Source organism: Schistocerca nitens, chromosome 2, assembly GCF_023898315.1.
Source record: "Schistocerca nitens isolate TAMUIC-IGC-003100 chromosome 2, iqSchNite1.1, whole genome shotgun sequence".
NCBI lineage: Eukaryota > Metazoa > Arthropoda > Insecta > Orthoptera > Acrididae > Schistocerca > Schistocerca nitens.
In genome coordinates this window covers 397755741-397780343 of record NC_064615.1, presented here as the reverse complement: position 1 = coordinate 397780343, position 24603 = coordinate 397755741, and the positions used below count along the sequence as shown (strand labels likewise).

The 24603-nt window shown below is 39.9% G+C and overlaps 2 protein-coding genes across 2 annotated transcripts in view; both read right to left on the bottom strand.

Moving 5' to 3' along the window:
* LOC126234423 (uncharacterized) overlaps nucleotides 1–19078 on the bottom strand; it is a 166922-nt gene extending 147844 nt beyond the window's left edge. The window contains exon 1 of the mRNA XM_049943114.1: nucleotides 18896–19078. Coding sequence (XP_049799071.1) covers nucleotides 18896–18958 — 63 coding nt within the window. The 5' untranslated portion in view covers nucleotides 18959–19078. The remainder of the gene's footprint in view (nucleotides 1–18895) is intronic.
* Nucleotides 19079–19186: 108 nt separating this feature from the next.
* LOC126235047 (uncharacterized) overlaps nucleotides 19187–24603 on the bottom strand; it is an 86424-nt gene continuing 81007 nt past the window's right edge. Inside the window, exon 7 of the mRNA XM_049943783.1 lies at nucleotides 19187–19385. Within this exon, the coding sequence (XP_049799740.1) occupies nucleotides 19187–19385 (199 nt within the window). The remainder of the gene's footprint in view (nucleotides 19386–24603) is intronic.

Below are 24603 nucleotides of genomic sequence, written 5' to 3'. Positions count from 1 at the left end.
ATTGCAGAATTGTCTCTAATCTTCAGTGAGTGTTCTGTTACTATGAGTTACAATCAGCTGAGGCAGTTTTAATCGCTTGTTGTAGAACAGTGTCTACTCTACAGTGAGCGTTCCATTACTATGATTAGTGATCAGTCAAGGTAGTTTTGATAGCTTGTTACAGAATTCATGCCTGCTCTATTATGGATGTTCCATTATTATGTGTTCATCAAAGTTGTTTGGTTGCTTGAAGCTTGTTATTACAGGCTATGATCAGCAAACACGGTTTTGTATTTTTGGTTTGTGGGTTGAGCAGTGTTGAGATTAGTGGAAACAATGTCTACTGGTTTTCAGGTAATGTTTGTTGTTGCCTGGCGCACATAAGACATGAGGGCACTGTATGTCGATGTTAGGGCAGTCTTTTCGATCATGCCGTTGGTTATATGTGGATGTGCTTATTTTTTTGGCTCAATGCGTTTGGTGGTGGTCTTTCAAGGTTTACATAGTTTCACATGTTGATCGTGTGCACTCCTGAACAATTCATTATGCATATGAGAAATTGAATTCTGCTCCTGTGTGAGTGTTTCCTTTTTAACGCATTGTTGCTAAGCGGGAGACGCTTGTTCTCTCTGTGTGTGAAATGATTGTGCTCTCCACAAGTTATGATTGTTTGTTTAATACCCTGTTCTGTCAGTGGTATTTTTGAGTTTGATTTCATTAAATTACAGCGAGAAAAGGGTCATCTACCTTGCAAGAGGAGGACACTGTTCGGCCAGACAGTCAAATAATGGCAACTGAAGTCAGTCACCAAAAGGACACAACACATATGCCTGGACCCTTTATTATTTTAAGTCACTGGTTCATTTATGTTCAGAAAGACTGGCTGTCGTCTCTAGGCTTGTCACATACGGTTAAGTAGTCATGGATTGAAACTCTCAATTGTATTGGCCGATGATGTGAGATGTGACACTACAGAATCTGAGCAAGCTTCCAGAGGCACTGTCAATGGTATTAACTGTCGTGATCTTGTATTACTTCAATGGTTTTGAAAGCACACACTGCCGGAGTGCTTGCTGATATTTTTGTGTCAGTTTGTGCTGTGATGGCTTTTAGTTTCCTTGTGTATGATTGAGAAAAACAAAGCTTAGTTGCTGCAGTTGGCTTTAGGGCATAGAAGGGTTTTTGCACTCAACCATAACTGCTTAACTGGAACACTCCAACTGAGTGTTGTTGTTGTATGTTCTGCTAACTGGTGACAATGTTGTTCATCACCTAGTCTGGCTTGTGTCTTAATGATAAGAGGCTAAACCCCAACAAGTGTTGAGATCTAAATTAAGCAACGGCTAGTGTCAGTAGAAATAAAAGTGTTAGTCCCGCTAGTTGTAAATTATAAGAACTAAGTGAACTTGATGCCTTACTTTAAGTGATACCATAGTTATTGAGACTAAGCAGTTGTAGGAGAGCTGTAGCTGGGCATTACATAGTTTGGGTATAGTGAAATCTATGACCACTAGACTGGCGGCCTTAGAAGTTACTTTCATTATTTCAAGGTTTGATGTTACATGTTCTCTGCTTAACTGTCTTAAAAACCCTCTATGTAGTGTGTGCATCAACCCTGTGAAATGTGGTACTTCAGATTGCCGCCATTAGCAGTGACCCCAAAGTTGTGACACTGACATTGCCTAACGAAGTGTTGTGGTGTTATCTATATGAGCAGATGATTAACTGGTTAATACCAGCAACTGTTCTCATATTTAATGTTCTTATATTAAATATATAATTTAATGTTCTTGTACTAAATATTTTGAATGTCATTTTTCTTATACTCACTGCTTTGTATTACAGCAGCCTTCATTCAATTTCACATCCCTTCCAACAAATATGTACCCCATTTTAAGATGATTGTCTGTGTAATGCTCAGTCATGGAGGCATGGTACTTCCATCTGAAATTTTTACAGTAGCAACTGAGTGGTACACGAAGTGCATGCCTGTGAGTTGTCTCTAACAGAAAACAAAGAAAAAGCAGTGCTTGATTTCTAAAATTTTTGGTGCCAGAACACACTTCTTGAACCATACAAACTTCCCCCGCCACAAAAATGACAATTTTTGATTTTTGAAAACTTATGTAAGGATGTAGAAACATATATCACTAGGTGTAAGATACATGCTGCCCACATGAAAATTAAAGAGACCTTTGGAGAAAAGGGAACCATCTGTATGAATATCAATAGCTCTGATGGTAAACCAGTCTACGCAAAGAAGGGAAAGCAGAAAGGTGGAAGGAGTGTCTACACAAGGGAGATGTACTTGAGGGCAATATTATGGAAATGGAAGAGGACGTAGATTAAGATGAGAAAGGAGATATAATACTGCATGAAGAATCTCACAAAGCACTGAAAGACCTAAGTCGAAACTGAAAGACTTAAGTCGAATCAAGGCCCCGGGAGTAGAAAACATTCCATTAGAGCTACTGATAGCCTTCCATCTGGTGAGCGAGATGTATGCAATAGGTAGAATACCATCAGACTTTAAGAAGAGTATAATACTTCCAATCCCAAAGAAAGCAGGTGCTGACAGGTGTGAAAATTACCAATTCAAATTCTAAAGGTGGCAGGAGTAAAATACAGGAAGCGAAAGGCTACTTACAATTTGTAAAGAAACCAGATGGCAGTTATAAGAGTTGAGGGGCACGAAAGGGAAGCAGTGGTTGTTGGGAAGGGAGTGAGACAGGGTTGTAGTCTATCCCAGATTTTATTCAATCTGTATACTGAGAACAAAAGAAAAATATGAAGTACGAATTAAAGTCCAGGGAGAAGAAATAAAAACTCTGAGGTTTTCTGATGACATTGTAATTCTGTCAGGGGCAGCAAGGGGCCTGAAAGAGCAGTTGAACAGAATGGATGATGTCGTGAAAGGAGGATATAAGATGAACAACAATAAAACCAAAACAAGGATAATGGAATGTATTCAAATTAAATCAGGTGATGCTGAGGGAAATAGATTAGGAATGATACACTTAAAGTAGAAGAAGAGTTTTGCTGTTTGTGAAGCAAAATAGCTGCTGATGGTCAAAGTAGGGAGGATATAAAATGTAGACTTGCAATTGCAAGAAAAGCATTTCTGAAGAAGAGAAATTTGTTAACAGTACAGATTTAAGTGTCAGGAAGTTCTTTCTGAAAGTATTTGTATGGAGAGTAGCCATGTATGGAGTGGAACACAGACGATAAATAGTTCACACAAGAGAATAGAAGCTTTTGAAATGTGGTGCTACAGAAGAATGCTGACGATTAGATGGGTAGATCACATAAATAATAAGAAGGTTCTCAATACGTTTTGGGAGAAGAGAAATTTGTGGCACAATCTGACTAGAAGAAGGGATCGGTTGGTACGACACATTCTGTGGCATCTCACCAGTTTAGAACTGGAGGGAAGCGTGGAAGGGGGGGGGGGGGGTTAAAAATCATAGAGGGAGACCAAGAAATGAATACATTACGCAGATTCATAAAGATGTAGGTTGCAGTAGTTACTCAGAGGTGAAGATGGTTGCACAGGATAGTAGCGTAGAGAGCTGCATCAGACCAGCCTCTGGGCTGAAGATCGCAGCAGCAGCAGAAGCAGCAACAACAACAACAACATGATTAAAACTTAATATGAGACATCTTTTTTTTAAAGATTCATGTTTTTAAAACATCATTTTTATAACAAAAATAATGAAGATGCAAGACTTAATATAAAAAACAGGTGCTACCATCTGTCACCTAGCTCTGCTTGATGCATATTGGCACAAGTCAGTAGCTTTCATAATTATACTGTCATGTTTTCAACTGCTGTCAGACGCAACACTGAAATAGTGGCATTGTAACTGCTCAATGAATATTATTTATATCTCCACATGATAGAAGATTTGGATTTCATATGTATGCACTGTTTTAAATCTCTGGTGCTGACTTGTCCCCGAGACTTAAAATAATATCAATCCTGGTAGATGCCAGAATGCCATTCCAGCACATTCCGGCCAAAATTAAGGCCTGCAGGTAATTGACGAATGTTACTTTGCTCATGGCCAAATTCACAACCATCAATTAGGATGAAGCCCATCTTAAAATATTACTGCCTCTGTAAGTATTTTGGTTTTTTGCTGAGCAGGAAAACTACACCCGTAAGTAGCTGTTAAGACTAGTCGGTTTTTGTATTTGCCTGTATATTGCTAGATGCATATTATTACAAAATACAGCTGAGAATGGTGGACTGAACAAGGCAGCTTGTAGGAGTGAGATGTGACTTCCATGCTAAAAAAGAATGAAAATATATTTGCATGCTAATATTTTTGTGAAAAGATGCTGAGGAAGGTAGAATGAGGCAGCTGGTACCCCACTTTTCAGTCAGAGTCTATTAATAAAGATGAGCATGTTCGACTTTTCTGTGATTCGACAGAAGTTTTTTGCGCTGATTATTATATGCTTTAACTCACTGTAACTCTGCTTTATAAATTTCATAAAGTAAAGTTACTTCTCTACTTTACAAATCATCATTTTGTGGAACCCGTGGATGGTTAGAAAATTTTACTACTAATAGAGATACAAGAATGGGTGGTAGGAAAAAAGGATGATTATCCCTGATGTAGAATAAGGTCTTGTTTATTTTTAAAAAGAAAGTGCTACTTTGTATAATGATTCCTATAATTTTATGACGACATCACACAGTGCTTTCATTTAAAAATACAATTTTCAAAAACTGGAAATTCTACAAATAGACTACCAAGTCACACAACTTATAGCCTGAGTCAGTTTCAATAAATTTCAATCCAAAACGCAATTGCGGAAGTCCTTGGAGATTCTGTTTGTAATCTAGAAATTGTTCCTATAAGTCTGTGTACAACTTTGTTTCTGACAGCCACTTTCAGCTATATGAACACCAAACTGAAAGTGGCTGTCAAAATAATGTGTACTATGGAAGTGTGGATGAAGCCATCAATGAGTTATCTGTATTATTACAACCCTTCTGCTGCCCACCCCACTAGAAAAGTCATACTGGCTTGCTGGAATTGACCTGAAGTTCATCCTCTGTTTAGTTACCAGCAAGCATGTTCATGATTAACACCAAGAAATGATGACTTAACAAAAACTGAGGCACATGTAGCACAAGTACAGCAAATGTGACTGCAGTCATGGCACAAGGTGGTAGAGAGCTGAAGGAGGGCACACTCATGATCACACACAAGAGTGAACAACTTGTTAAATCACTCAAACAAATCTGGTCTGATGTCACAGGCAGCAAAACTAATTTTCCGAGTTGGAGTTTTGGTGTGGAGTCTGTATTTCATAAATAGAGGCTGGTCACAGCCCTCCATGTTACAATGTAGCTTATATTCCATCTTGTATACTATGGAGGCCATAACAAAAGTTATCATCCGTGCTACTGAGGTTACCAAGTTCTGGTCTTCAGTTGTATTGAGATTAGTATTCTTTACATTCTGTTCTTAGTTAAGATTTGTATATTTTTTGTGGTTGTATGCTATCTGATCAAATGTATCCAGACACCCTATGTAATACAGCCTTCATCACTATATGTTGTGAGAGGTGGACCTACCACTGTCAAAGGAGTTGGGGAGTATTGCTTTCTCAGTAGAGAAGCAGCAACAGCAGAGTGGATTGATTGAGAGAGCTCAGTGACTTCGAACATGGACCAGTTATTGGATGTTACCTGAGCAACAAATCCATCAGGAACATTTCAACTCTTCTAAAGCTGCCCATGTCGACTCCTTGTGATGTGATTAAAGTGGAAATGCAAACGAACAACCACAGCTAAACCAAGAGCAGCCCATCATACATTAAGTAGGGTGATTCTAAATAATCACATGAAATCAGTGGAAAGATTACTCATGAGTTCCAAAGTGCTACCATCAGTCCGGCTAGCACAATGGCTGTGAGTACGGAGTTAAAAAGAATGGAGTACAATAGACAAAAATCTCCTCATATGTAATTCATTTCTGTTGCCAGTTAGTTAGTTAGTTAGTTAATTAGTTACAAGTACCACAGATCATTCTTTCATCAAAATGGCATGGAATGAGTTAGGTTACAGGATATGTATACATGAACAGTGTTAAGGTTAATGAAAACAATGTTTCTTAGTATTATTCACACAACTACACTTAAAAGTACTGAGCAATGCCCGAAGTGGTATAAGTAGTGGACGACAGGATATGAATGATAAAGAGTGATGAATCATGTTATACCCTGTTATAGCCTCCTGGAACAGTTTGGGATTGGCTAATGCCTGGCAAACATTACTTGCCATAAAGTGAAGTACGGAAGAGGTGGTATTACAGTATGAGAGTGTTTTCGTAGTTTGGACATGTTCCCCCAACACTAAATGTGAAGGATACGACATTTTACAGCACTGTGTACAGCATGCAGTAGATGAACAGTTAGGAGACAATGATTGATTGTATCCTCTCATAAAGCAGCATCTGTGAGGAAATGGTTTGTGGACAATTAATATTCTCAAAATGGACTGGGAACCTCAAACTGACCCCCTTGGAACACCTTTGGGACCTCTCAGACAGTTAATTTTGCTCCAGATTCCAGAATCCAACATCACTATTTTCTCTGGTTTGGTTCTTGAGGATGAATGGGCTGCCATTCCTCCACACACATTCAAACACCTTACTGAAAGTCCACCAGCAGAGTTCAAGGTATCATAAAGTCAAATGGTGGACACACCCATAAAATGTCCACTAATAGGTGACCCTATACTTTTGATCAGATAGTGTACCATCTCAGTTATCAATCCGCAGTGGACAGTTGGTTTAAAGACAGACACACTTAGCTATGTTTTGTGTGTTGACGCATGGGATATTTAACAAGTTAGATTCAAGTACAGAGGAACCAAAGATGGGAATATTTACTCAAAAAGTGTAACTATGTACTGAGAAGAACATATTTCATGACAATGTTAATAATAATAATAATAATAATAATAATGTATCAAATGCAGCCTTACACCCAACAGAATGAATCTCAAACCTAATCAATAGGTAAGGTTAAAACGAAATCTCCTGCAACTTACAGAGATCCTGTGGTAATATATTTAGAAGAATGTAACCTCTGCTTAAGAAATCAAAAAAAGGAAATTCTTCAAGTTTCAAACACACTGAATATGAGGCATACTTAATATCAACAAGTAGTGTTACCCACTAAACAATGTACTTTAAGAGATACATCATCAGTGTGTTTCAAAGTGTTTGCATCAAACTTCTATGAGTGACAAATAACATTATGTGGAATAACTTTTGTTAGAAAACAAAATTCACAGATGCTTCTCAGTGACTCCAGGTGTTCTTTTTATAGAATTTGCCGGCCCTGGGATGTGGAGATTTCATCGAACAACCAGGGTCCACTAAACTGATGTGCTGCATCTGCTTACTATCAACCCCAGCTTATTGATAGAGTGATTTTCAACAAGAGAACTTTAGGAATGAGTGTCTTTAAATGGAGAAAGATATTTTAGAAGCTTGGTCTACCCTCTCTCACACAGAGCAGATGAGCAGATTACGGGCAACACACATTGCATACTAGTGCCACATAGTGCCTATACCCTGCCGCCTCTCAGGGGCACAACCCATGACAAAAGACATCTAGTTCAAACCCATTACAAAAAACATCTAGTTCACGGAAACTGTCAGCAATCATTTCATCTCTAACAAAAGTTTTCCTCATGGAGTGACCTACCAGCCATAGAAGTTTGATGCAAAGACTTTGAAACATCCTGTCTATATACTCGAATCTTTAGTTTCCTCTGCACACATACTTAACTTGTTATTTAATTACACTATATATACTGTATTCACCAGATTATGAGATGAATTTTTCCCCCAAATTCATTATTCGAGAAAGCTATGGTAATCTTATATTCTCAGACTATCTATTGCTGCTGAGGTCAATGTAAAAACATTGTTAATTAAATTGATATAGGGGTTGTCTTACATTTACAGATGAGGCTTTGGCAACTGAGATCACAGTTAGATTTTATTTCAAGAATTCGAAGGATTGGAGGGGGAACTGCGACATTATATTGACTGAGTACTAGGATACTTATGGGGAGAGGAGTGGTGAGCTGGCAACAAATTTTGTCATCCTGCCAAACATGGAAATGTATATCATGTACATTGCAAGTAGATGAGAAAGCATGTTGACTCTCCTAGTTCACCCGTAAGATGTCAGTTGCTCTGCTTGTGACCCACGGAAGTACAGGCAAACACAGCATATGAACTGATTCATTCATGAAATTTATGTAATGAAATGAAAAGTACGTCGATATAGTTAACTTATCTTAGTGGACATCAGTTGTCCATTAGTTTAGATAGTTTCCTTGCAGTCTTGAAAGATTTTGAAGATTTCAGCTTCTTCCAAATTTATTTAAAGCCCGTAAAAAACTGGGATTTCGTATAATAAAGAATCAGCTTAGGAATGATGTCCACTACTCTGTCATCACAGCATCCAACATTCAGTGTTTCAACACTAACGTTACCAAAACTATTGAAACATTCATATAAAATGTCATCCCATAAACTGTCCTCACATAGTTTTACGCAATGATATTTTCCACCTGGATAAGAACACGGAAGACACATTTCGATGGGTACGTGACCAATGTCTATTCTGTAGAATAGCTGTAATATCTAATAGATGGCAGTAAAGAGAGTGGCACATCAGACAAATTCCCATTTAAAAGGCACAAATACTTTAGGTATTTTGTGACTCTTTTTGTTTGATGCAGCACAAAACCTGCCAGATGATAAACTAAACATTCTTTTTGCTGAGGAGCTTTCAAGTCTCTTCAGAAAATGTTGTGGATTGGGCTGAGCATCTGAAGTTACGTGGAACACAAAGCATTTTTTAAATTATGTCTTCTAGTTCCAGAACTCTGTCATTGTTCTTTTGCTGCAGATTTCTAGCTAATGTCCACATCTGGCTTATGTATGATGCCACAGAAAATTCACATTTATGTTCACAGTTTTCTACCAGAAGATAATGAATAATGAAAATTTATGAGGATTGTAAACACACTGTAACATATGCAAGCTCAGGAAGTCTCTTACTGATGGATGGTCATTGCCATTCAGAGGCCTTATGATAGTGAAATCATGTTAAGGTGAATCCTGATTAAATTTTGCTGTCAGGACATAGCTGAAACCACTTTTCCCAAATACTGTTATTTCTAACATATTTTCAACAGTTACTCTTAGAGACTGGAGAGTTCTTCCAGAAGCAACGCTATTACCTCTAATGGCAAGAATGCTTTTATGTTTTGTGAGCTCTGAGTTTTTGTACAAAGCATCCTTATGAAACAAAGAGTTAAGTGCATCCCCTAAGTTGTTCATACCTCTAGTTTAAGAGTCTGCTGATTCACTGCCTTTGAATCCTTGCATTTCAGTTTCCCTAAAGTATTTTATTCCAATGGCTACTGAGTTACTTAATATCTGCAGAGTTAATCTTAAGTTAATTCCTTGAAATGATGTTGGATCCGAATGGCTTTGAGATAACTTGTGGCAAACTTTTAACCCAGAAAATTCTGGTGTATTCTCTTGTTCATAAACTCTTCGATAAAAATTGTTGCTTATGATCTTGTCATTGAGATGTAGTCAGCTTCAACACAAAAATGATTTCTTACATATTTTATTACATGGATAGCATTTGAAAATGCCCCCAGTTGTTCTGGTTTCATCAGTTGGATTTGACAGAGAAGAAGTAAATTTATTTATTATGCCACTAATTCCTAGACATTGTCTGACCTTTTTATTCGGTTGACTGCCATCAGATGCAAATGCAATAATTCTTGTTCTGGCTTTCTCTAGCTGGATAATTACGTGAATCAATGGCTGCAAGACGATGTAACCAGGAGTTTCATTTCAACTAGCATACATAGTAACAGGTTGGATCCAGTTATGCAAACAAACAGAGACCAGAGCATAATTTCCAAGTTTATTCTTACAATTGTCAGGAGTGCATGCCCCTGAATTGATAAAACCGTCAATTTTGAACAAAGTGTTTTTGAATTGCACTTCTTCTTGGAGCTTAAATTCATCAAAAATTGGCACACTTGAGTGTTTGTTTCCATCTCGTTCTTCCCGAAAACAATTCTTAATTGCTTCCACAGTGCGCGAACTGATTCCACACGAGCATCTGAGACCCTTTACTAAATTGCATAGATGTGTTTCGGAAGAAAGTGCAACAATCCATGCTTCACACAATGTCTGTATCCTTTGGGTAACTTAACTTTTAAGAGCACGCTGTCCAGTCCCACCGTCAGACCCCAGAGGAACCCTGTCTTACACTTTCTGTCTGTGATCTGCTTTTGCAGAAGACATATTTCAGCATTTGCTGTTCTAAATTTTTACGTACTTGCACAACATCCAGTTTCTTACACTTCAATGTTCTTTTTGATGTAATAGCTGCTCTGTTTGTACAATTCTGGAGAAAAATCTGCATACAGGTATATGGTGCAAACATCCACATTTATTTTGAGACAAGCACCCTGTTGGGTTGCATGACAACCACTATTGTCATCTTGAAAATAATGTCAACCTCTTATTGAAACAGTGCACTGTGAGGTCTTGAAACAATCTTATGACTTCGACCTCTTTCTGAAGTTGAAAGAAACCCTCCCAAGCAAACACAACTCTCTCTCTCTCTCTCTCTCTCTCTCTCTCTCTCTCTCTCACACACACACACACACACACACACACACACATTACTGCAACCTCTGGCATCTGAAGCCACACTGCGAGCAACATCAGCAGTGCATGATGGGAGTGGCAACTGGGTGGGGGTAAGGAGGAGGCTGGGGCAGGGAGGAGGAGGGATAGCAGGGTAGGGGTGGAAGACAGTAAAGTGCTGCTGGGGAGTGCACAAGGATGAGGTGGAAGAGGGTGAGGCAGCTAGGTGCAATTGGGAGGTTAGACAGCAGGCAGGGGAGAGGTGGGGTTGGGGGAGGGTTGCAGAAAAGTAGGGAAGTGAAAAGACTGGGAGCATTGGTGGAATGAGGGCTATGTGGTGCTGGAATGAGAACAGGGAAGGGGCTAGATGGGTGAGGACAATGACTAATGAAGGTTGAGGCCAGGAGGGTTACGTGAACATAGGATATATTGCAGGGAAAATTCCCATCTGTGCATTTCAGAAAAGCTGGTGTTGGTGGGAAGGATCCATTTGGCACAGGCTGTGAAGCAGTCATTGAAATGAAGGATGTCATGTTTGGCAGTGTGCTGAGCAACAGGCTGTTCCACTTGTTTCTTGGCCACAGTTTGTCTGTGGCCATTCATGTGAACAGGCAGTTAGTTGGTTGTCATGCCCACATAGAATGCAGTACAGTGGTTGCAGCTTAGATTGTAGACCACATGACTGCTTTCACAGGTAGCCTTGCCTTTGATGGGATAGGTGATGTTTGTGACCGGAATGGAGTAGTTGGTTGTGGGAGGATGTATAGGTCAGGTCTTGCATCTAGGTCTAGTACAGGGGTATGAGCCATGAAGTAAGGGGTTGGGAGCAGGGGTTGTGTGGGGATGGACGAGTATATTGTGTAGAATCAGTGGATGGCGGAATACGACTGTGGGAGGGGTGGGAAGGATAGTGGGCACGGCAATTCTCATTTCTGGGCACGATGAGAGGTAGTCGAAACCCTGGCGGAGAATATAATTCAGTTGCTCCTGTCCTGAGAGGTACTGAGTTACGAGAGGAATGCTCCTCTGTGGCCGGACAGTGAGATTTTGGGAGGTTGTGGGAACTGGAAGGATAAGGCAGGGGAGGTTTGTTTTTGTACAAGTTTGGGAGAATAATTATGGTCTGTGAAGGCCTCAGTGAGACACTTGGTATATTTCAAGAGGGACTGATTGTCACTGCAGATACAACGACCATGGGTGGCTAGGCTGTATGGAAGGGACTTCTTGGTATGGAACGGGTGGCAGTTGTCAAAGTAGAGGTACTGCATATTGTTAATAGGTTTTATATGGACAGAGGTACTGATGTAGCCACCTTTGCGATGGAGGTCAACATCTAGGAAGGCGGTTTTGTTGGGCTGAGTAGGACCAGGTGAAGTAAATGGGGGAGAAGCTACTGAGGTTCTGGGAGAATGTGGAAAGGTTTTCCTCACCCTCGATCCAGACTACAAAGATGTCATCAATGAATACGAACCATGTGATGGGTTTAGGATTCTGGGTGTTTAGGAAGGATTGTTCTAGATGCCCCACAAATAGGTTGGCGTAGGATGGTGACCATGTGAGTGCCCATAGCCGTACCCTGGATTTATTTGTAGGTAATGCTTTCAAAGGAGAAGTAATTGTGGGTGAAGATATAATTGGTCATGGTGACTAGGAAGGAGATTGTTGGTTTGGAATCCAAGGAGCATTAGGAGAGAGAGTGTTCAACAGCAGTAAGGCAATGGGCATTAGGGATGTTAGTGTGAAGGGAGGCAGCACCAATAGTGATGAGCAGGGCACTGTTTGATAAAGAGACAGGAAGTGTGTGGAGAGTCGGTGAAGGAAATAGTTGGTATCTTTTATACAGGATGGTAGGTTGCAGGTAATAGGCTGGAATGTTGGTCTACGAGAGCAGAGATTCTCTCAGTGGGGGCACAGTAACCAGTAACAAGCGGCCTCCCACAGTGGTATTCCACTGTCCACCAAACCTATGCAATATACTTGTCCATCCCTACACAACCCCTGCTCCCAACCTCTTACCTCATGGCTCATATACCTGTAATAGACTTAGATACAAGACCAGACCCATACATCATCTGTTGTCTATTTTCAACAAAGGCCTTGATGATCTTTCTGTGACAGGCTTTTTGTTGTGCCTATCTGCAACTCAGCATCTCCACTATATGGTGAGTAGCAACTTTCCTTTTCATAATATTGTTACATTCCGTCCTGGATTTTCCATTGTGAGAGTCTTGTAAATATGGCATATATTTTAAGAAGGTGGTATGCAGCAGAGAAGTACAATTTGTGTGGACCAAGAGCCATGCTGGGATTATGGGAAGTAAGAAGTCCAACCAATTAGCAAAGAATGGAATACAAGAGGCACATTCAAGCCGGGATCTAAGCACTGTGCTCAAAGACATGGCGGAGCAAAATTGGACAAGGAGTGGGAAACTGGAGATCTACACAATAACTCCTGGTGCAGACAAATCAACTCACACTTATTGAAGGTACAATTGTACGTTGAGAATTGGGATATGAAATGTAACTCCACTAATGAAGGGAATAAGAGCCAATTCACAATTAACATTGTCACACTGAAATGCGGTCACAGCTGCTACCCACAACCCCTCCTTAGAATTCATGTTGTGGTATGGCATGGGTGAGTAGTCAGTAGGGCGGTGATAACTGGTTGGGAAAGATAGTCTTTCAGGGAGATGTTGCCATGCATGTGAAATTAATTCATACACAACAAAGAGTAATTTACCACTTGAACAAGCTATTTGGACTTCTTCACCTGCTTGCAGGAGAAGTTCATGTTCTGTAATTTTGCTGATGGAAGATTTCCTATTTACTCAACACAACAAAAAGATATATTCATCAGTGAAGAAACAAATACAAGGAGTTTAGCAATGAGAGAGCACCCCTACCCCCCCCCCCCTTCCTCAAACACACACACAAATGACATACACTCAGACACAAAATCAAAAGGATATCCTAGATACAGCATGTTGCTCTACTGCAGCTAATCACCCCAGAGAGTACTTTATCAAGGGCCTCACTAGTGTGGCAACAAAGGAGTATGCAGTAAACACGATTAATGATGAGACAGGCTCACCTTGAATAAATCAGTTCACATGATGGTGCAGCAATGACAATGGAGGCGGACCAAGCATGACAACATAACTCAACTGACGACTGAGCACTGAGGACTAACAACAGGATGCTGGCAGCTTTATAACATCACAGTTTAAATTTTGCCATTGAGCAGGTCCCCCACTGGTATGCCACTTCAGGCGGAGGTGACATGAAAGAATGACATCCACTCTTATTTTGCCAAAGCCAAGGTCAAGAATCTCCCTCAGTTGACAAGATGTGGCCATATAGCACTGAAGGCAGTAGAGCTGCATTGCATTCTGTACCTTTGGCCCCAGCCTGTTGGCACTCACAGCTTCCCTCCAACTAACAGCCAGGACTTTTGAGGCAGTTTTCCCGCCCTTATTTGCAACATTACGGTATATTCAATTAAATGTGCTATTGGTGTCACACTTTATGGAATGAAAGTAGAAATGGGAATCCGTTTAGAGAGGTGATTAGCTGGTCTGGCAATTTACAATTATTTTGCTTAAATGGCTAACTAAAGTTTGGTTTTACAAGGATAAGCCATTCTTAATTAATAATTTCCCATGAATGTTTTACCTATATCCCACATATTAACTTCTCCAATCGGCTATACTTTCTTAATTTTTATATTTAAGCTATGTCTTTAAAAAGAAAGGACAGCTGTTGCACTCTTACACATCCATTTTGGAAGTGAAGAACTACAATGTCATATCACCATCACACATACTTTGGCAACCACAGACACAAAAAGGAATCACATCGGTTACTTATGGAGCTGGTTGTAACAAAACAATAGCTTACCTTGTTTGAAATGTTAGACAGGGGGAGTGGAGAGGTTGGGAGAGGGTGATAGCGCAAAAGGAGAGAAGTAAAAAGACTGGGTGTGATGGAGGAATGAGGGCTGTATAGTGCTGGAATGGGAACAGAGAAGGGGCTGGATGGGAGAGGACAATGACAAACTAAGGTTGAGGCCAGGACGGTTATGAGAATTTAGGATATATTGCAGGAAAAGTTCCCACCTGCGCAGTTCAGTAAGGCTGGTGTTGGTGGGCAGGATCCATATGGCACAGCCTGTGAAGCAGTAATTGAAATGGATGTGGTGAATGAAATTTTAACTATGCAGCAAAGAGTGTGCAGTTATGAAACTTCCTGGGCGATTACAACTGTGTGGCAGACCGAGACTCGAACTCTGAACCTTTGCCTTTCGCGGGCAAGTGCTCTACCAACTGAGCTACCCACTTCCAACTTTGGAAGGTAGGAGATGAGGTATTGGTGGCAGTAAAGCTGTGAGGGCAGGTCATGAGTCGTGCTTGGGTAGCACAGTTGGTAGAGCACTTGCACGCAACAAGAAAAAGGTCCGGAGTTCGAGTCTCGGTCCGGTGCACATTTTTAATCCATCATGAAGTTTCAAGGATGTCATGCTTGGCAGTGTGCTGAGCAACAGGGTGGTCCACTTGTTTCTAGGCGACACTTCGTAGCTGGCCATTCATGTGGATAGACAGCTTGATGGTTGTCATGCCCACATAGAACAGAGAACAGTGGTTGCAGCTTAGCTTGTAGATCACATGACTGGTTTCACAGATAGCCTTGCCTTTGATGGGATAGGTGATGTCCGTGACCGGACTCGAGGAGGTTGAGGTCAGAGGATGTATAGGACAGGTCTTGCATCTAGGTCTATTACAGGGGTATGAGCCATGAGGTAAGGGGTTCGGAGCAGGGATTGTGTAGGGATTGACGAGTATATTGTGTAGGTTCGATGGATGGCAGAATACCTTTGTGGGAGTGGTGGGAAGGATAATGGGAAGGGCATTTCTCATTTCAGGGCTTGATGAGAGATAGTCGAAACCCTGGCAGCGAATGTAATTCAGTTGCTCAAGTTCTGGGTGGAACTGAGTTATGAGGGGAATGTTCCTCTGGGGTCTGACGGTGGGACTTTGTGAGGTGGTGGGAGATTGGAAAGATAAGGCACAGCAGATTTGTTTTGTACAAGGTTGAGAGGATAATTATGGTTTGTGAAGGCTTCAGTGAGACCCTCAGAATATTTCAAGAGGGACCGCTCATCACTTCAGATGTCACTCGTCACTTCAGATACGATGACCACAGGTGGCTAGGCTGTATGGAAGGGACTTCTTGGTATGGAATGGGTGGCAGCTGTCAAAGTGGAGGTATTGTTGGTGGTTAATAGGTTCGATATGGATGGAGATACTGATGTAGCAATCTTTGAGGTGGAGATCAACATCTAGGAAGGTGGCTTATTGATTTGAGTAGGACCAGTTGAAGCAAACGGAGGAGAGGTTGTTGAGGGTCTGGAGGAATGTGGACAGGGCGTCCTCACTCTTCTGAGGAACCTACACAATACACTCGTCTATCCCTACACAACCCCTTCTCCAAACCCCTTACCTCATAGCTCACACCCCTGTAATAGTCCTTGATGCAAGACCTGTCCTCTATATCGTCCCACCACCATCTACTCCAGTCCGATCACAATTGTCACCTATACCATCAAAGGCAGGGCTACCTGTGAAACCAGTCATGAGATGTATAAGTTATGCTGCAACCACTGTGCTGCATTCTATGTGGGCATGACACCCAATAAGCTGTCTGTTTGCATAAATGGCCACCAACAAACTGTAGCAAAGAAACAATTGGAACATCCTGTTGCTCAGCAGACTGCCAAACATGACATCCTTCATTTCAATGACTGCTTCACAGGCTGTGCCATATGGGTCCCTCCCACCAACACCAGCTTTTCTGAATTGTGCAGATGGGAAGTTTCCCTGCAATGTGTCCTACATTCCCGTAACCCTCCTGGCCTCAGACTTAGTCAATCATTGTCCTCTCCTATCTAGCCTCTTCTCTTTTTCCATTCCAGCACTACAGAGACCCCATTCCTCAACCACACCCAATCTTTCTACTTCTCTCCTTTCCTGCTATCCCCTCCCCCCCCTTCCCCACCTCTCCACTCCCTCCGTTTAACCTCCCGACTGCACATAGTGTCCCTACCCTCTTTCCAACTTACCCTCACCCCAGTCACCACTCCCATCATGCACTAGTGCTGCTGCTCGCAGTGTGGCCTCAGTTACCTGACACTGCATTCATGTGTGTGAGAGTTGTGCTTTTGTGTGTGTGTGTGTGTGTGTGTGTGTGTGTGTGTGTGTGTATTTGCCATCTAATTCTGACAAAGGCCTTATTGGCTGAAAGCTATATTTGTGACAGTCTTTTTGTTGTGCCTATATGTGACCTAGTATCTCCGCTATGTAGTGAGTAGCAACTTTCCTTTTCACAATGTTTTCCACATGTCTCATTTTCATTCGATTGTCCCATCCTATCAACTGCATAGGGAGTCAGTGACACTTAGAAAATTCATCATCAAGCAGTAATCAATCAAGGCACAGTGGCAAAAAGCCTGAGGTCAACGAATATCCACAATGTTGTCAATACTCAGGACAGAGTAGGTGCTTATGATGCCAGCTGCAAGTACAGTTTAGTTCATACTGGTAAGTTGAGTATGTCTGTTCACATGTATCTAGTTTAGTACGACCTTTATCTAAGGCCCATACAGTCTGTGGCGGAAAAATGTAAACAGCAACAACACATGTTCTGTTGCTCTTGTCTCCTACAGCACTCAATATAAAAAACAGCAGCACTGGTACTCAACTATACCTGGATGGGTGGTTTTTGAACAATTATATTTCATACTTATCCAATATTAAAATTAATCATTAAAACACACATATGCACACACAAGTATCTAAAATATGTGAGTATACGTGCATGCATTACTATGAGTCTATGCACACACAAAAATCTTCATGTGTCAATGATTATATTCTACACTACATAGCTTTCAACATAGAGATAAAAATGAAAAAATAAAAGAGCTAAAGTTGTAATTGTCTCTGGAAGATAGTTCACATGACACTCATGATGAATAAGCTGCTTAGCAACACATTAAAATCCCCTCCTAAATGTTTTAGAAGTAATTCTTACAATACACAAAAATTTAAAGTATTTACTACACTCACTCATACCTAACTTGTTGCACAGGATTCAGTTTAAAATTAGGGCAGTCAACATTCAGTATACACATTCTTGTTAAGCCGCCCTAACAGACCAGAATAAAATATTTAAGAAATCAGTCAGCACCAATCACAATGATGGACTCAAGCTGCCAACTAATACTAGCCTACACGCTGGCTGCACTCGTATTGCTACCCAAATCAGGCACAGCTGAAATGATAACTGCTCAAGGGGCATGACACACTGACATTACCCAACAGCCAGCACAGCTCACTGGTGCAATTCTACATCTCAATAGTGACTATCTCCTTATTCATCAACAATGCCCAATAATAAACTGAAATTGTCATGAAGTAGCACCTAAGTTCTTCCCCCTACCATTCTCCTGTTCTGATTGTTGAGGCAAAATGCTATGGCTATTCTCACAAGAAAAAACAGGATAAGGGAGAGAAACAGCGTGCAAAGAGGTTTCCTGGTACTTGATCAGTAGTACACATGACACACAGAAGGCCACGTGCAACACTGGTCAAAACATTGGGGTTTTAGCAAAATGGGTGGCCAAATACCCAGAAAAAGCTTACTGGAGTTTTCCAGTTTATTCTAATACCCCCCCCCCCCCCCCACCTCTCTCTCTCCCCTCTTTCTCACTCCCCCGCCCCACTCCTTCCCTCCCTCCCACCCTGATCAACTTATTTTACCAGATATTTGGTCACATTTGTGATAACCATACATATTAATCAATCCCCTTTTCCACTATTAGACGTGGAAGAAATCCACAGAGAATGTAATACACAAAACACACTTGTGCAAGTCAATTCTGCCCATGCTTGACAGTACAATCATTGAGTTAAGAAAGAAGTATTCTTCAACAAAATCGTAATTAGTTGACAGTAAGAGCACTTCTGTTACTCTGTAAGATGAGCAACTGACTTTATAAAAGTACACCATTGTAAGTGAGGGTATCTGATAAGCCACCATTTGCTATTAAATTTGTACGACTGCTAAATCCAGAAAATAAGACTGTTCCTGTACATGCTGCTTATTATTACAGTTGTAATTACACAAAGTTCACTACTTACTTTGTTCTTGCTTTCTAAACCAGTTATCATATCTTCAAGTGCCACTATCCTTTCACAAAGCATTTGTTTATCTGCTTCATTTTTAAGCCTGAGCCTCTCATATGCTTCCTTTTGAGCAGAAAGTTCTTTACGGCATTCGCTAAGGGAGCTACCTACTTTCTCAAGACTTGCCACAGTTTCACATTTCTGCAATAAATAAAAAAAATCAAGTTGAAACTTTGGATAAATTTCTCAGAACACACACACACACACACACACACAAATCCTTCTAGTTCTTTTTGACTTGTTAGACTAACATATGTACTCATATGAATAACTCCCCTGTTCCACAGTCTCATCCAGTTTTTGCTGAAGGTTTGCACAAATCTTCTCAGACTGTTGTAGCTTTAACTTCAGGTCCCTGTTATGTGATTCTGCCACTTGGAACGCACAGTTAGTTTCCACATACTCTTGCTGTAAAGTCTGGAAACCCTCCAACTTCTTTTCATGGCTGCAAAAAAAATTGTTTTTTTAGACATATTTACTTACACATATGACTAAACTTATGTCAGCATGATAATTGATGACATCTAGAGACCATGCATTTCCCAAACATATGTATGTGACTGATGGTCCAGCATCTCATTTTAAAAACTGCTTTCAGTTTTATGAGCCTGGTCAACACTGTAGTACAGGAATTAAGACAAAAAAATCGATATTTTCAGCAATAGGTCATGGAAAAGGTGCATGTGGGGTAGGAGGTCTCTGTAAACATCTTGCAACAGGATTTAAGAAGCAGTTGATGCTATAAGAGATGCTACTGGATTTGTACACACCATATCAACATTAATAACAAACATGAAACTCTTCATTCTAAATGAAAGTACATTAAGGGAATTCTGTTTAAAAATGAGAGAAAAATGGTCTTCTATGAAGCTCGTGGTAGGAATTCAATCAAGTCACTACTGGGTTGCATCCCGGAGTGGCACATACATTGCAAGAACGGTTCTCCATGATATGCAGCCTGTCACTGTGTGTGCAGAGACCATAGTATACATTAGAAGAATTTGTAGTGAACCACTTCTTTTCTTGTGTGTATGACTATTAGTGGTGGGTGGGACAGATAATAAGCTGCATAGTATAACTGTCACCTTCATGACACCTCATGGTCCTGCTAATGCTTTCAAAATGGCCATTATCAAAAGATCAGTGTGCAGTTCCCATTTCCTAAGAACTGCTTTTGTTGGATGATACTTGTCCGTGTTCAAATTCAGCTTGGCTATTCAAGTTCAACGAGAAGCAGATGAAAAAAAAAAAAAAAATTAACTCTTTTCAACAGTGCAGTGTTGACTGTTACATTGTAGACAATTTTAATTCATGTTGAATCGTGAAGAAGTAAAATTATGACAGCAGACAATTATTTGTGAATAATATCATAAAAAGAAAAATGGATATAAATATTCTATATCTCATTTTTTAATAAAATGCTTTCAAACAAAATTTTGATTTGTTCTCCCACCCACCTATAATGTTGTAAAGTAATTATTTTGATTCAAAAATACCATTTTTGCATGACATTTACTTAAAATCACTGATAAATCTAAATATTTAAGTGTCCATGACTTTTTGACCTTAAGAGTAGAGCTAGGTCCACCTAAAATATTTCTCACATTTTGTGTAAACAAGTATTGCCCACTCTGAACGTACATTCTCTAAGTATAATGACCAACTAATGTACCATGAAATTTTTAAAATATTTAGGATGAGGGTTTTGGAGGAAATAATTCTTTCTAAATAACCAAAAAATTTCAGATTCTTTCATTTTTATGTACTATATTTTGACAGTTTAAGAATTTCATGCATTATTGTCATAGCTGACAGTTAGCAGTCCTTTCACTTTATCATTTCTGAAGGCTGTTAACGTCCTGTGACTACTCATATTTTCAAAAAATAATTTTGAAATTTGAAAAAGTTACAAATTTTCATAGTTTATATAAAAAAGGCTCAGAAGTGTGTATGTATTAATCATGTCTCACTCTATTGGAAGCATTTGTCAATTTTCCTGTTTGTTAATGACATTTTCACAAATTCTCTCATTTAAAGAAGTCTGTTTTAACAAATCATCAGAAAATCAAAATATTGTAGTTTTCAAGAGGTATCACATGGAACTTCAACATATATTTTTTTCAGCAAACTTTGTAATAGTGATGTGACACACTCACTGTTGACTTGTATGATTTGAGATGAAATCACCCCACTGTCACTTCGTGATGTTTCCACGACAACCAAACAAACAAATTAACGTGCAACTGAAATTTCTCTACAATGATGATGGAGGAAGGCTTCAAAAGCTGGAGCTCGAATACGAATCTGATGCAATAAGAACTCCAAGACACATTTATTCAAGGTATGTAGATTTGTCTCTGAATGCAGAAACTCTTCCAATAACTTTTTAAAACAACATGTGAATAATTTAAACAATATTAATTAATATTTTCATAAATTAGTCTGTATTAGATTGGTACATAGGTTCATACCATTTTCAATTTGCATGTTATTATTTCGACTGCTGTGGGTTTATTTATCAATCGTCATTTTTAATTCATAGTTCACTGTTGCTATTTGAATTTACATATTGTCATTTGGAGATAGTGAGTGGAGCTGTGGACACTAGAAAATAGAGTGCTTAGTGGAGAAATCAAAGCATTTGTGGCATATTCTTCTGTTTCAGTTCAATAGAGGGGCGACAGCAGCAGAGGCAGCCAGAAACATCTGTGCCCCATAGGTGGATAATGCCCTTGGACGATCATGACAAAAAATATGGTTTTATCGTTTTTAGTGGGATCATTTTGATATTAGTGACTCTCAACGTTCTGGAAGACCTTTGGGGTTTGTAGATCATCATCATTTAAATGTATTAATCACAATGAACCATTTATTGTACTCGAAAAATGGAAAATGTGATGAAGTATGATCATTCCACCATTGTGCCACATTTGAATGCAATGGGCAAGGTTCAAAAATCTGGTGTACGGGTAACGTATACTCTAAGCCAAAACCACAAAAATCTGCAGGTGGCCATGAGGGCAATCTCTGCTCGCTTGTCACCAATTGGCTTGTGAACAACTCCGACCATTCCTATTCTGTATCATTACTGGTGACAAGAAATGGTGTCTTTTTCCTAACATCAAGTAAAGAAAGGATTGGTTGAGCCCAAGCAAAGCAGCAACTCCCTGCACAAAAATCTATGCTGTTCCACAATACATAATGTCATGTATTTAATGGAACAGCAACACTATGGTGTACTATGAACTGCTCCCCTGAGGTTAACCATCACTGCTGACATTTACTGTCAGCAACTGAGACATCTGGCAAAAGCAATCCAAGAACAATGACCAGGAACACTGTGGAAAGTGATGCTACTCCACAGTAGGGTCTGCCTGCATTCTGCTAAACTGACAAAAAACACTGTACAGGAGTTGGGTTGGGAAGACATTTTGCAGCCAACTTATTCACCTTATCTTGCACCCTCTGATTTTCACTTTTCTGCTCTCCTATGGAACAAGCTTAAAGATATTTCGTTTCCAGATGAAAATGCACCGTGAAAATGGCTCAAAGAGTTCTTCGCCTCAAAGACACGCAATTTCTACAGTGGCAGAATTGAAAAGTTATCCTAGCAATGGCTGACTGTTGTAAATAGTGAAAGAGAAAAATTATTTACAACTAATGTCTCTGTCATGTGCGTCTGTTGTTATTCTTAAACTTAAGGAAAAACGCTACAAACTTATGCACCAATTGCATATTACAAGCTGAGTTTACATTGAAACCAAGAGTGTTTGCCACAACATTCAATCATGATCACTACAATGCTATTGCATACAATATTGTTTAATCACGAAGGGTGGCAATAAGTGGACGCAAAACACATTTGGTTTCATTTCTTAATGCAGGAAATGAACTGTTACATTAAACTAGGTTGTATGTCACAATCAGACCTGATGAAAATATCTATTTTCAGCATAATATAGCTATTACTTATGATTGATGTTCTCAGATTTGTGACTTTTTTTTACCTGCAAAGAGGAAAAAAACATTATTTTCTGTAAAATTTTGTTAAAGACGCCATATTATTTTGTTTAAATCCACCATTTTGTGGTGTTTGGTGCTTTATAGTTTCAACAAAATTTTCTTGTCCCCAGTAATGAGTGAGCATCATGGAGATACTGAAGACACTGAACTGGCAAATACTTTGAGACAGAAACCGAAATTTAAACCGTCCTGTGAGAGCCTACTTACCAAGTTTCTAGAAACCATTTTAAGTGCTGAACTTAGAATATACTACAACCACTTACTACCACTCCCATATGATTGCAAAGACAAAATTAGACTAATTTAACACACTGCAACACATTTGGAGTAAGTTTTACTCATTATCAGGTGTTTTACAGCAAGTGTATGAAAACTAAAAGTTAATGAAATAATCTAAAGCGGAGATGCTGAGTAGCAGATAGGCACAACAAAGACACACACACACACACACACACACACACACACACACACACACACACACACACGCGCGCGCGCGCTGCAGTGTGGTTTCAGTTGCCTGAGACTGCAGATGTGTGTGTGAGTCGTGTTTGCGTGAGTGAGTGTGTGTGTGTGTGTGTGTGTGTGTGTGTGTGTGTGTGTGTGTTTATTGTAGACGAAGGCCATTGGTGAAAGCTTTAAGTGTGAAAGTCTTTTTGTTGTGACTATCTGTGACTCAGCATCTCTGCTATATGGTGAGTAGCAACTTTCCTTCTCATAATATTGTTTCATTCCATCCTGGATTTTCCATTGTTTGAAATAATCTAAAACTGGATACGTGACAATATACCAACTACAGTTCCAGTGATCTTTTCACAAGTTGCTTCTTGCGAGAAAATGGAAGAGAGGAGAGGAGAGTTGGGATGGCAACATTCTGTATTTCCAGAATGAATTTTCACTCTGCAAGAGAGTGTGTGCTGAAACTTACTGTGGCATTATAGTCCTTGAGCAGCATACCATGTGTCAATGTTCTCAGCTAAATTGTAATCCTCTCCAGGTTGTATTGTGGAGATTGGAAATGTGTCGTAGTTGACGATACTAGATAAATTGGATAGTGATGTTAAGCTCCGTGGCCTCCTTAGTGCTATTCAAGTGGAATATGCTGTGTATCACTACTGTGTTTCAGTCTCTAACTCTACTCTATTCCGCACTGATCTGTAATAGCACACAACATATCATTGCAATATAGAAGCACTGATCAGCCATTTGCATGGTAAAGTTATACACTTAACTCTCATGATACGAACTCCACCCAGGCCTCATTGAGGACAACAGTATGTAATAAATATATTGACAAAATATTTTAATTGAATAGATAAAAAGTCTACTCGCCAAGCAACGGCAGCGCACACACATAACAGAGGGTTGCAATTAGGCAAGCTTTCGGAGCCAGTGACTACTACTTCAGGCAGAAGGGTTGAAGGGGAAGGAAGAGGGGTGAAGGAAAAGGAATGTAGAGGTCTAGGAAAAGGGGCAGATTTCAAGAAAGTCACCCAGAACCACAGATCAGGGGAGACTTACCACACAGGATAAGAAGGAAAGGCTGATTGTTGGGGCTGCATTGAGTGAGATTTGGAAGCCTGAGTGCTTAAAGGTGGACGACAGGGTAATATGCAAGATTGAGATTACTACTTAAACATAAT